This window comes from Oncorhynchus mykiss, chromosome 24, assembly GCF_057628025.1.
Source record: "Oncorhynchus mykiss isolate SJ-2025 chromosome 24, ASM5762802v1, whole genome shotgun sequence".
Classification (NCBI taxonomy): domain Eukaryota; kingdom Metazoa; phylum Chordata; class Actinopteri; order Salmoniformes; family Salmonidae; genus Oncorhynchus; species Oncorhynchus mykiss.
The window spans coordinates 41,748,941-41,761,807 of record NC_143045.1 but is presented as its reverse complement, the minus strand read 5'-3'; the positions used below and the strand labels follow the sequence as shown (position 1 = coordinate 41,761,807).

The 12,867-nt window shown below is 44.4% G+C and overlaps 2 protein-coding genes across 5 annotated transcripts in view; both read left to right on the top strand.

Moving 5' to 3' along the window:
* wdr62 (WD repeat domain 62) overlaps positions 1 to 1,826 on the top strand; it is a 65,564-nt gene extending 63,738 nt beyond the window's left edge. For both annotated transcript variants that reach the window (XM_090218985.1, XM_090218984.1), the window contains one exon: positions 140 to 1,826. In XM_090218985.1, coding sequence (XP_090075111.1) covers positions 140 to 394 — 255 coding nt within the window. In that variant the 3' untranslated portion in view covers positions 395 to 1,826. The remainder of the gene's footprint in view (positions 1 to 139) is intronic.
* A 619-nt stretch (positions 1,827 to 2,445) lies between these two features.
* Positions 2,446 to 12,867, top strand: part of atg16l2 (autophagy related 16 like 2) — an 81,335-nt gene continuing 70,913 nt past the window's right edge. For 2 of the 3 annotated variants that reach the window (XM_036962084.2, XM_090218983.1), the window contains exons 1-2: positions 2,450 to 2,781; positions 5,745 to 5,814. In XM_036962084.2, the coding sequence (XP_036817979.1) occupies positions 2,625 to 2,781; positions 5,745 to 5,814 (227 nt within the window). In that variant the 5' untranslated portion in view covers positions 2,450 to 2,624. Of the gene's footprint in view, positions 2,782 to 5,744; positions 5,815 to 12,867 lie in introns of all 3 variants that reach the window. The other variant, XM_036962083.2, reaches the window with a different exon arrangement.

Sequence of the window (12,867 nt, the reverse complement as noted above, 5' to 3'; positions counted from 1 at the left end):
CGCTTCCTCATTCTTTGTCCGTTCCCGTTCCGTCACATAGAGTTCGCAACATATCTGTCCCATTATGACGTCAGAGAACACGGACACCACCATTGAGACCGATACAACGTTGTCTGTCTCTCTCTCTGTTCTCTCACAGGTCTGCTGTATGACAGACAGCCCAGAGCAGCAGGGCCAGATGTCGGCCATTTTAAAAGAGGCCTTTTGTGTGGCTCAGACGGAGCTGGCCTCTGTGTTTCCTTCGGGTCAGACGTCAGCAGCAGGTCACAGCGCCCCCTGTCCCCTGGAGGACTCTCCAGGTCGCCAGCTGAGAGACGACCGGACCGTGGCTCTATTGGAGAAATACTCTGAGATGCTGCTGTTCATTGCTGAGAAGAAGATGGACAGTAGCTAGTTGATGGGTTTGACTAGATGGGATGCCCCGCTAATATCAGAAGTTACTTTTCGTAGCAGGTTAGGGGAATTAAGTTAAGGTTAGGAAAAGTTATCCCTGGACGCGACTCGAATATGCACGTTTTAACAGACATGACCCTAGCTGATGGAGGATGAGACAAGACGTCCTTATGTGAAGCAAATATTAACTAACCAGATGTGAGCAATTAGATGCTTTCACTTCTCACCAGACTGTTTCAGTAGCATCCTGTCCCTTCTAACCAGACTGTTTTCAATAGCATCCTGTCCCTTCTAACCAGACGGTTTTCAATAGCATCCTGTCCCTTCTAACCAGACTGTCTTCAATAGCATCCTGTCTCTTCTAACCAGACTGTCTTCAATAGCATCCTGTCCCTTTTAACCCACAGCACCTTTTTAAAACCTGACCGGACGACTGTCTCTGTATATTAGAATGTTTATTTAGATTAGTTTTAAACCCCATACTTTCGGTGAAATGTTTAGCACCTCATTAGAGACTGACTGAAATAAGGCACTGGTAAATACATGCTTCACAATCTAGTTTAAAGTCTCCAAATTGTTTAAAAATCTTTTAGCTTTGTCTTATTTTCCTATTTATCTTAATTAATGGATGTTTTATTTCACGTTTTCTTTCTTTTTGCTTATTACTTTAATTGAAAGCTCTTGTTTTGTTGTCTGTCTTTTTTTTTGTGTGTTTTGGTAGCTGTTGTCATTCTTCGATTCATTTAGCTCTCACAAAAGCATCTCAAAGTAGAAGTGCTGATCTAGGATCAGTTTATCATTTTAGATGCATTGTGGGTTTTAATTTTAATTTTTTCATTTTTATGAATACGATTACATTAGACAGATCCTAGATCAGCACTCCTTCTCTTGGATGCTTTGTGGCTACGAGCCCAGGTCCTTAACCCCATTCTGTATCTAACCTTGTAGCCATGGTAACGCGTTATTTTAAAACATGATCTATTTTGAGCGTCAAAGCAGTCAACGAGGAGTCATTCAGCCACAACCAAAGTGACCTGCTTTAATCAGTGTTTACATTTGAATCTCTTATTATTATGGTCTGTTTCTTTTTGACCTGTCCAGGTATTTGTGTACCAGGTAATGTTTTGCTAGTTGATGCTCAGTTCTCTCTATCCAAGCAGTCAAGTCGAAGTTCAGTATTAGTGTGGTTTCCGCTTGCTTCCCATTGAGGTTGGAGCCAACAGGCACTAGTGTTAAGGGCTCTATTATGTTAAAGCCTGTGGAATCAGATGGGTAGAATAGTCTCACCGTCACCTGCAGTGTTTTGTACAGTTCCCCTGTGGTGTTTCACCTGTGTATGTACATTATTTGTAATATTTTTACTTTTCTGCTTTTGCATTCATACAAAATGTATATTTTACTAAGAATGTGTAATAAAGTTTTTTTTACATATTGCTTTGTGTGTTCTCCATACAACAACCAGACTAGCTTTAATGTGGAACCCACGGGGGGGGGGGGACTAAGAACAGATGAAGGTCTGGAGAATGTCTGGCAGAGGAACGCTCCCAACGTCTGCAGAGGAGGGCCCTGGAGAACATCTGTGGAGACAAAATTTAAAGACGGAATTAGGGTGCCATCTTTGAAGAGAACTGCTGGAGGCAGTCTTGGGGGTGGGGGGGGGGGGGGGGGTTAATTCAATCTCCTTTGAAATCTAGGCCAATTGCTCATTCTCTTGATTCAGTCATGCACTTTTCTGTTGGTCCATATGTATAAATTATTTTAGAGTAGTGCTGCGTTGAGGTGCTATTCGGGAACTAGGAATCTCCGAATGTTTCCGACTTGAGAACTGGTTGACTGCAGCATGTGAATAACTACAACCAGTTAGCAAGTCGGAAGTTTCCGAGTAGCAGATGAACGTGGCATAGATAGTGGGGAGTTTGACAGTGGTCACACAAACAGATTTTAATTGGCATTGTACTTCAGCACGGGCGTGTCCTGCCCCAACATGTTTTCAATGACGATAATGACGATTCCAGTCTGACTCAGGAAAATAATGGTAAGTAGCATCTGATTGGATAGGAAACTTGTTGTTCGCCGGACCGCCTGGCACTTCCATGTTGACAGCCGAGCCAGTCTCGGTAGAGATTTTATTGAAATGGAAAGTTAATAAATGTTTCTCTGATACACAATAGACTAAACTATTTGGCAATGCCGTTTAGTAACAGCCTAAATTGCTGTAGGACTAGTCTATCATGGCGGCGCTAGGAGCGGAACGTGGCGAGGCGTCTAAAGTCGAAGAAAAGATAAACACCCAGAAGACGGCCGACTCATGGAAACGTCATATCATCCGCCAACTCAAACATCGGGATAAGTATCAGAAGGCGATGTTTCAAGATGTCATACTGGCATGTATGTACAAGTTCTTTGCTGAAGGTCTTGTGTAAAAAAAAAAATATATATATATATTGTAGTTTTCTTTCAGATGGCCTAAAAAAAGCTTAATTAAGCCAGATTCATTTTCCGATTCAAGGAAGTTCTAGATATACTGCCATGCTGCAACAATAAATAGCTCGGTTTCAATTCAATTGGAGACAGATTTTCATGCGAATACTATAGAATCCGATTTTATTTTTTTTTTTAAGAGTGAATTTTCCCACCAGTGTTGACACCAAATTAACTTTTTTTGCGGATAAAATCAGTGCGTGATGACGTAGTGCGTGATGACACAATGTAGGCCTACCTTTTTGCTTACGCTTTCATGTACCTATTAAAAATCTAAAATTCAATGTTTCCATCGCATTTTCAACTCTACGTTATAGTTTTGTCACAAACTGTTGCGTTAAATAGCAAGTGTGCCGACTCTGGTCTTGGTTCGTGGTCTCCAGCCCAACCGCTCACAGATACAGTGCTGGTAGGCTAGTCTACATTATGACATTATTATGGATAAAAGTCAAATGGCTGTCAAGCATCGTGTCACCAGGATATGACCCTCTATTTATTGGAAAGGAGCATCAAGATCACAGTGCACATTCACCATCCTGTGAAGTTCATCTATGAATTTAACATATCCTATTAAACTGCATGGTTTCCTGATTTGTAGTGGGAAGACCACACACCATATCATATCATGTGACTCTAAATTTACTTCTGTTTGATGGGTTATTATATCAATATTTGCCCATAAGGACGTTGCCATCGCAATTTCGTGCATTATTAAGTTTACCCACACAAAAATATCCCACCATTTCGAACTAACAAATAATCTATCAGCAGTTGTGAAACTGTACCATCAAAGCTGTCATGTTTTTTTTTTTAATATGGGAAGACTTTACTTGCATAAAGACTGTGGATGGAAACGTGGTTTAATGTAACAAAAATGAATGTAGCCAGGTTTCCATCCAATTGGCAACAGGTTTTCATGCAAATATTATTACATCTGCATAAAAACAATATTTGCAATTTCTCACCAGAGATGTTTCCATCAAATTGACTTGTTGGTGGTAAACGTGTGATGATGTATTGCACAGGGGGGAAAAAATCCCATTTATTGAATATAAAACAAACAAATTAACTGCATTTCCATCACATTTTCAACTCTACTGAAGGTTGTCACGCCCCCCCCCCCCCCCCCCCCCCAAAAGAATGTGTGTTATATAGCGAGTGTGCCGACTCTAGTATTGAGCTACAGCCAACAGCTGGCACATACAGTACAGTAGTCAACATGATGAGATTATTATGGACAAAAGAGCAAGTTATTTGTATTTGTCAAACTGCAGCCAGGCATCGATGATGTGTGGCCGTCTCTGTAATTATGAATTTGATCTTATGGCCTCCCGAGTGGTGCCGTGGTCTAAGGAGCGTCATCGCAGTGCTATCTGCGCCACTAGACATCCTGGTTCGAGTCCTGTCTTTGTCGCAGCTGGCCCGTGACCGGATTTGGGCCATCGCGCTCTAGTGACTCCTGTGGCGGGCCGGGCGCATGCACGCTGACATGACCTCCAGTTATTTCCGCCGACACAGTGTTTCCTCCGACACGTTGGTGTGGTTGGCTTCTGGGTTAAGCGGGCAGTTGGGTCGTGTTACGGCTCTCGACCTTCGCTTCTCCCAAGTCCGTACGGGAGTTGAAGCAACAAGACTGTGACTACCAATTGGATACCACCAAAAAGGGGTAAACCCCCCCCCCCAAAAATTATTTTGTTCGTTAAAAAAAAAAGGATGGCTACTTTGAAGAATCTCATATAAAATATATTTTGATTTGTTTAACATTTTTTTGGTTACTATTTAATGTGATATTTCATAGTTTTGATGTCTTCACTATTTTTCTACAATATAGAAAATAGTAAAAATAAAGAAAAACCCTTGAATGAGTAGGTGTGTAAAAACTTTTTACTGGTACTCTATATAAATTTGATATTTCAGTGTTTTTTTTTATATATATGTAACAGTATAGCTTCCGTTCCTCTCCTCGCCCCAACCTGGGCTTGAACCAGGGACCCTCCGCACACATCAATAACTGACACCCAGGAAGCATCGTTACCCATCGCTCCACAAAAGCCGCGGCCCTTGCAGAGCAAGGGGGAACCACTACTTCAAGGTCTCAGAGCGAGTGACGTCACCGATTGAAACGCTACTAGCGCGCACCACCGCTAACTAGCTAGCCATTTCACATCAGTTACATATACATTTGCAAAAAATGTCTAAAAACCTTTTTTTGCTTTGTCATTATGGGGTATTGTGTGTAGATTGATGAGGGGTAAAACTATTTAATCCATTTTAGAACAAGGCTGTAACGTAACAAAATGTGGAAAACGTCCAGGGGTCTGAATACTTTCCGAATGCACCATATATTGATGTTCTGTGTTCTGTAATGGTGTTCTGTGTTCTGTAATGGTGTTCTGTGTTCTATAATGGTGTTCTGTGTTCTGTAATGGTGTTCTGTGTTCTATAATGGTGTTCTGTGTTCTGTAATGGTGTTCTGTGTTCTGTAATGGTGTTCTGTGTTCTATAATGGTGTTCTGTAATGGTGTTCTGTGTTCTATAATGGTGTTCTGTGTTCTGTAATGGTGTTCTGTAATGGTGTTCTGTGTTCTATAATGGTGTTCTGTGTTCTATAATGGTGTTCTGCGTTCTATAATGGTGTTCTGTAATGGTGTTCTGTGTTCTATAATGGTGTTCTGTAATGGTGTTCTGTGTTCTGTAATGGTGTTCTGTGTTCTGTAATGGTGTTCTGTGTTCTGTAATGGTGTTCTGTGTTCTGTAATGGTGTTCTGTGTTCTATAATGGTGTTCTGTGTTCTATAATGGTGTTCTGTAATGGTGTTCTGTGTTCTATAATGGTGTTCTGTTTTCTATATTTGTGATGTCATCCTACAGATATTAATCTGCTGGAGAGGTCCAATCAGAGAGCCCTCATCACGAAAGGCATCCTGGGATCTGGTTCAAGGTCATTATTACACTAGAAGAATGATGTTGTCAATGTGCTTACTTCTCAATGGACGTATTTAGCTTGTTTTGATGTGTAAGGCCAGGAGTTTCCTACCCCGGAAGAACTCTGCCCTATTGATGTGTGTGATAGAAACCTGTATGGACTATTTCCTGTGACAGATAGTTTGTCCTGTTTGTTAAGTGTCTGTGTGTTTTGTATTTGTTTGTATTAGGGATCCCCATTAGTTCCTGCCGAGGCAGCAGCTACTCTTCCTGGGGTTTATTATGGATCCCCATTAGTTCCTGCCGAGGCAGCAGCTACTCTTCCTGGGGTTTATTATGGATCCCCATTAGTTCCTGCCGAGGCAGCAGCTACTCTTCCTGGGGTTTATTATGGATCCCCATTAGTTCCTGCCGAGGCAGCAGCTACTCTTCCTGGGGTCTATTATGGATCCCCATTAGTTCCTGCCAAGGCAGCAGCTACTCTTTCTGGGGTTTATTAGGGATCCCCATTAGTTCCTGCCGAGGCAGCAGCTACTCTTCCTGGGGTTTATTATGGATCCCCATTAGTTCCTGCCGAGGCAGCAGCTACTCTTCCTGGGGTTTATTATGGATCCCCATTAGTTCCTGCCGAGGCAGCAGCTACTCTTCCTGGGGTTTATTATGGATCCCCATTAGTTCCTGTCAAGGCAGCAGCTACTCTTCCTGGGGTTTATTATGGATCCCCATTAGTTCCTGCCGAGGCAGCAGCTACTCTTCCTGGGGTTTATTATGGATCCCCATTAGTTCCTGTCAAGTCAGCAGCTACTCTTCCTGGGGTTTATTATGGATCCCCATTAGTTCCTGCCGAGGCAGCAGCTACTCTTCCTGGGGTTTATTATGGATCCCCATTAGTTCCTGCCGAGGCAGCAGCTACTCTTCCTGGGGGTTTATTATGGATCCCCATTAGTTCCTGCCAAGGCAGCAGCTACTGTTCCTGGGGTTTATTATGGATCCCCATTAGTTCCTGTCAAGGCAGCAGCTACTCTTCCTGGGGTTTATTATGGATCCCCATTAGTTCCTGCCAAGTCAGCAGCTACTCTTCCTGGGGTTTATTATGGATCCCCATTAGTTCCTGTCAAGGCAGCAGCTACTCTTCCTGGGGTTTATTATGGATCCCCATTAGTTCCTGCCGAGGCAGCAGCTACTCTTCCTGGGGTTTATTATGGATCCCCATTAGTTCCTGTCAAGGCAGCAGCTACTCTTCCTGGGGTTTATTATGGATCCCCATTAGTTCCTGTCAAGTCAGCAGCTACTCTTCCTGGGGTTTATTATGGATCCCCGTTAGTTCCTGCCAAGGCAGCAGCTACTCTTCCTGGGGTTTATTATGGATCCCCGTTAGTTCCTGTCAAGGCAGCAGCTACTCTTCCTGGGGTTTATTATGGATCCCCATTAGTTCCTGTCAAGGCAGCAGCTACTCTTCCTGGGGTTTATTATGGATCCCCATTAGTTCCTGTCAAGTCAGCAGCTACTCTTCCTGGGGTTTATTATGGATCCCCATTAGTTCCTGCCAAGGCAGCAGCTACTCTTCCTGGGGTTTATTATGGATCCCCATTAGTTCCTGTCAAGGCAGCAGCTACTCTTCCTGGGGTTTATTATGGATCCCCATTAGTTCCTGCCAAGTCAGCAGCTACTCTTCCTGGGGTTTATTATGGATCCCCATTAGTTCCTGTCAAGGCAGCAGCTACTCTTCCTGGGGTTTATTATGGATCCCCATTAGTTCCTGCCGAGGCAGCAGCTACTCTTCCTGGGGTTTATTATGGATCCCCATTAGTTCCTGTCAAGGCAGCAGCTACTCTTCCTGGGGTTTATTATGGATCCCCATTAGTTCCTGTCAAGTCAGCAGCTACTCTTCCTGGGGTTTATTATGGATCCCCGTTAGTTCCTGCCAAGGCAGCAGCTACTCTTCCTGGGGTTTATTATGGATCCCCGTTAGTTCCTGTCAAGGCAGCAGCTACTCTTCCTGGGGTTTATTATGGATCCCCATTAGTTCCTGTCAAGGCAGCAGCTACTCTTCCTGGGGTTTATTATGGATCCCCATTAGTTCCTGTCAAGTCAGCAGCTACTCTTCCTGGGGTTTATTATGGATCCCCATTAGTTCCTGCCAAGGCAGCAGCTACTCTTCCTGGGGTTTATTATGGATCCCCATTAGTTCCTGTCAAGGCAGCAGCTACTCTTCCTGGGGTTTATTATGGATCCCCATTAGTTCCTGTCAAGTCAGCAGCTACTCTTCCTGGGGTTTATTATGGATCCCCATTAGTTCCTGCCAAGGCAGCAGCTACTCTTCCTGGGGTTTATTATGGATCCCCGTTAGTTCCTGTCAAGGCAGCAGCTACTCTTCCTGGGGTTTATTATGGATCCCCATTAGTTCCTGTCAAGGCAGCAGCTACTCTTCCTGGGGTTTATTATGGATCCCCATTAGTTCCTGTCAAGTCAGCAGCTACTCTTCCTGGGGTTTATTATGGATCCCCATTAGTTCCTGTCAAGGCAGCAGCTACTCTTCCTGGGGTTTATTATGGATCCCCATTAGTTCCTGTCAAGGCAGCAGCTACTCTTCCTGGTGTTTATTATGGATCCCCATTAGTTCCTGCCAAGGCAGCAGCTACTCTTCCTGGGGTTTATTATGGATCCCCATTAGTTCCTGTCAAGGCAGCAGCTACTCTTCCTGGGGTTTATTATGGATCCCCATTAGTTCCTGCCAAGTCAGCAGCTACTCTTCCTGGGGTTTATTATGGATCCCCATTAGTTCCTGTCAAGGCAGCAGCTACTCTTCCTGGGGTTTATTATGGATCCCCATTAGTTCCTGCCGAGGCAGCAGCTACTCTTCCTGGGGTTTATTATGGATCCCCATTAGTTCCTGTCAAGGCAGCAGCTACTCTTCCTGGGGTTTATTATGGATCCCCATTAGTTCCTGTCAAGTCAGCAGCTACTCTTCCTGGGGTTTATTATGGATCCCCGTTAGTTCCTGCCAAGGCAGCAGCTACTCTTCCTGGGGTTTATTATGGATCCCCGTTAGTTCCTGTCAAGGCAGCAGCTACTCTTCCTGGGGTTTATTAAGGATCCCCATTAGTTCCTGTCAAGGCAGCAGCTACTCTTCCTGGGGTTTATTATGGATCCCCATTAGTTCCTGTCAAGTCAGCAGCTACTCTTCCTGGGGTTTATTATGGATCCCCATTAGTTCCTGCCAAGGCAGCAGCTACTCTTCCTGGGGTTTATTATGGATCCCCATTAGTTCCTGTCAAGGCAGCAGCTACTCTTCCTGGGGTTTATTATGGATCCCCATTAGTTCCTGTCAAGTCAGCAGCTACTCTTCCTGGGGTTTATTATGGATCCCCATTAGTTCCTGCCAAGGCAGCAGCTACTCTTCCTGGGGTTTATTATGGATCCCCGTTAGTTCCTGTCAAGGCAGCAGCTACTCTTCCTGGGGTTTATTATGGATCCCCATTAGTTCCTGTCAAGGCAGCAGCTACTCTTCCTGGGGTTTATTATGGATCCCCATTAGTTCCTGTCAAGTCAGCAGCTACTCTTCCTGGGGTTTATTATGGATCCCCATTAGTTCCTGTCAAGGCAGCAGCTACTCTTCCTGGGGTTTATTATGGATCCCCATTAGTTCCTGTCAAGGCAGCAGCTACTCTTCCTGGTGTTTATTATGGATCCCCATTAGTTCCTGCCAAGGCAGCAGCTACTCTTCCTGGGGTTTATTATGGATCCCCATTAGTTCCTGTCAAGGCAGCAGCTAGTCTTCCTGGGGTTTATTATGGATCCCCATTAGTTCCTGTCAAGGCAGCAGCTACTCTTCCTGGGGTTTATTATGGATCCCCATTAGATCCTGTCAAGGCAGCAGCTACTCTTCCTGGGGTTTATTATGGATCCCCATTAGTTCCTGCCAAAGCAGCAGCTACTCTTCCTGGGGTTTATTATGGATCCCCATTAGTTCCTGTCAAGGCAGCAGCTACTCTTCCTGGGGTTTATTATGGATCCCCGTTAGTTCCTGCCAAGGCAGCAGCTACTCTTCCTGGGGTTTATTATGGATCCCCATTAGTTCCTGCCGAGGCAGCAGCTACTCTTCCTGGGGTTTATTATGGATCCCCATTAGTTCCTGCCAAAGCAGCAGCTACTCTTCCTGGGGTTTATTATGGATCCCCATTAGTTCCTGTCAAGGCAGCAGCTACTCTTCCTGGGGTTTATTATGGATCCCCGTTAGTTCCTGCCAAAGCAGCAGCTACTCTTCCTGGGGTTTATTATGGATCCCCATTAGTTCCTGTCAAGGCAGCAGCTACTCTTCCTGGGGTTTATTATGGATCCCCATTAGTTCCTGTCAAGGCAGCAGCTACTCTTCCTGGGGTTTATTATGTATCCCCATTAGTTCCTGTCAGGGCAGCAGCTACTCTTCCTGGGGTTTATTATGGATCCCCATTAGTTCCTGTCAAGGCAGCAGCTACTCATCCTGGGGTTTATTATGGATCCCCATTAGTTCCTGCCAAAGCAGCAGCTACTCTTCCTGGGGTTTATTATGGATCCCCATTAATTCCTGTCAAGGCAGCAGCTACTCATCCTGGGGTTTATTATGGATCCCCATTAGTTCCTGCCAAAGCAGCAGCTACTCTTCCTGGGGTTTATTATGGATCCCCATTAGTTCCTGCCAAGGCAGCAGCTACTCTTTCTGGGGTTTATTATGGATCCCCATTAGTTCCTGCCAAGGCAGCAGCTACTCTTCCTGGGGTTTATTATGGATCCCCATTAATTCCTGTCAAGGCAGCAGCTACTCATCCTGGGGTTTATTATGGATCCCCATTAGTTCCTGCCAAAGCAGCAGCTACTCTTCCTGGGGTTTATTATGGATCCCCATTAGTTCCTGCTAAGGCAGCAGCTACTCTTCCTGGGGTTTATTATGGATCCCCATTAGTTCCTGCCAAAGCAGCAGCTACTCTTCCTGGGGTTTATTATGGATCCCCATTAATTCCTGTCAAGGCAGCAGCTACTCTTCCTGGGGTTTATTATGGATCCCCATTAGTTCCTGCCAAGGCAGCAGCTACTCTTCCTGGGGTTTATTATGGATCCCCATTAGTTCCTGTCAAGGCAGCAGCTACTCTTCCTGGGGTTTATTATGGATCCCCATTAGTTCCTGCCAAGGCAGCAGCTACTCTTCCTGGGGTTTATTATGGATCCCCATTAGTTCCTGCCAAGGCAGCAGCTACTCTTCCTGGGGTTTGTTATGGATCCCCATTAGTTCCTGCCAAGGCAGCAGCTACTCTTCCTGGGGTTTATTATGGATCCCCATTAGTTCCTGTCAAGGCAGCAGCTACTCTTTCTGGGGTTTATTATGGATCCCCATTAGTTCTGTCAAGGCAGCAGCTACTCTTCCTGGGGTTTATTATGGATCCCCATTAGTTCCTGTCAAGGCAGCAGCTACTCTTCCTGGGGTTTATTATGGATCCCCATTAGTTCCTGCCAAAGCAGCACCTACTCTTCCTGGGGTTTATTATGGATCCCCATTAGTTCCTGTCAAGGCAGCAGCTACTCTTCCTGGGGTTTATTATGGATCCCCATTAGTTCCTGCCAAGGCAGCAGCTACTCTTCCTGGTGTTTATTATGGATCCCCATTAGTTCCTGCCAAGGCAGCAGCTACTCTTCCTGGGGTTTATTATTGATCCCCATTAGTTCCTGCCAAGGCAGCAGCTACTCTTCCTGGGGTTTATTATGGATCCCCATTAGTTCCTGCCAAGGCAGCAGCTACTCTTCCTGGTGTTTATTATGGATCCCCATTAGTTCCTGCCAAGGCAGCAGCTACTCTTCCTGGGGTCCAAACATATTAAAGCACTTACATAACTCATAAAACAAAAGATAAAACAGTACATCATATAACATTATTACACCACTACATATCTACAATACAATACAATGTATATCTACAATACAACATGTATAACACCACCATACAACAATATTACAATGTGTGTGTGTGTGTGTGCGTGTGTGTGTGTGTGTGTGTGTGTGTCTCTTCACAGTCCACACTGTTACATGAGGTGTATTTTTACCTGTTTTTTAAATCTGATTCTACTGCTGCATCAGTTACCTGATGTGGAATAGAGTTCCATGTGGTCATGGCTCTATGTAGTACTGTGGAATAGAGTTCCATGTAGTCATGGCTCTATGTAGTACTGTGGAATAGAGTTCCATGTAGTCATGGCTCTATGTAGTACTGTGGAATAGAGTTCCATGTAGTCATGGCTCTATGTTGTACTGTGGAATAGAGTTCCATGTAGTCATGGCTCTATGTAGTACTGTGGAATAGAGTTCCATGTAGTCATGGATCTATGTAGTACTGTGGAATAGAGTTCCATGTAGTCATGGCTCTATGTAGTACTGTGGAATAGAGTTCCATGTGGTCATGGCTCTATGTAGTACTGTGGAATAGAGTTCCATGTAGTCATGGCTCTATGTAGTACTGTGGAATAGAGTTCCATGTAGTCATGGCTCTATGTAGTACTGTGGAATAGAGTTCCATGTAGTCATGGCTCTATGTAGTTCTGTGGAATAGAGTTCCATGTAGTCATGGCTCTATGTAGTACTGTGGAATAGAGTTCCATGTAGTCATGGCTCTAAGTAGTACTGTGGAATACAGTTCCATGTAGTCATGGCTCTATATAGTACTGTGGAATACAGTTCCATGTAGTCATGGCTCTAAGTAGTACTGTGGAATAGAGTTCCATGTAGTCATGGCTCTATATAGTACTGTGGAATAGAGTTCCATGTAGTCATGGCTCTATGTAGTACTGTGGAATAGAGTTCCATGTAGTCATGGCTCTATGTAGTACTGTGGAATAGAGTTCCATGTAGTCATGGCTCTATGTAGTACTGTGGAATAGAGTTCCATGTAGTCATGGCTCTATGTAGTACTGTGGAATAGAGTTCCATGTAGTCATGGCTCTATGTAGTACTGTGGAATAGAGTTCCATGTAGTCATGGCTCTATAGAGTACTGTGGAATAGAGTTCCATGTAGTCATGGCTCTATGTAGTACTGTGGAATAG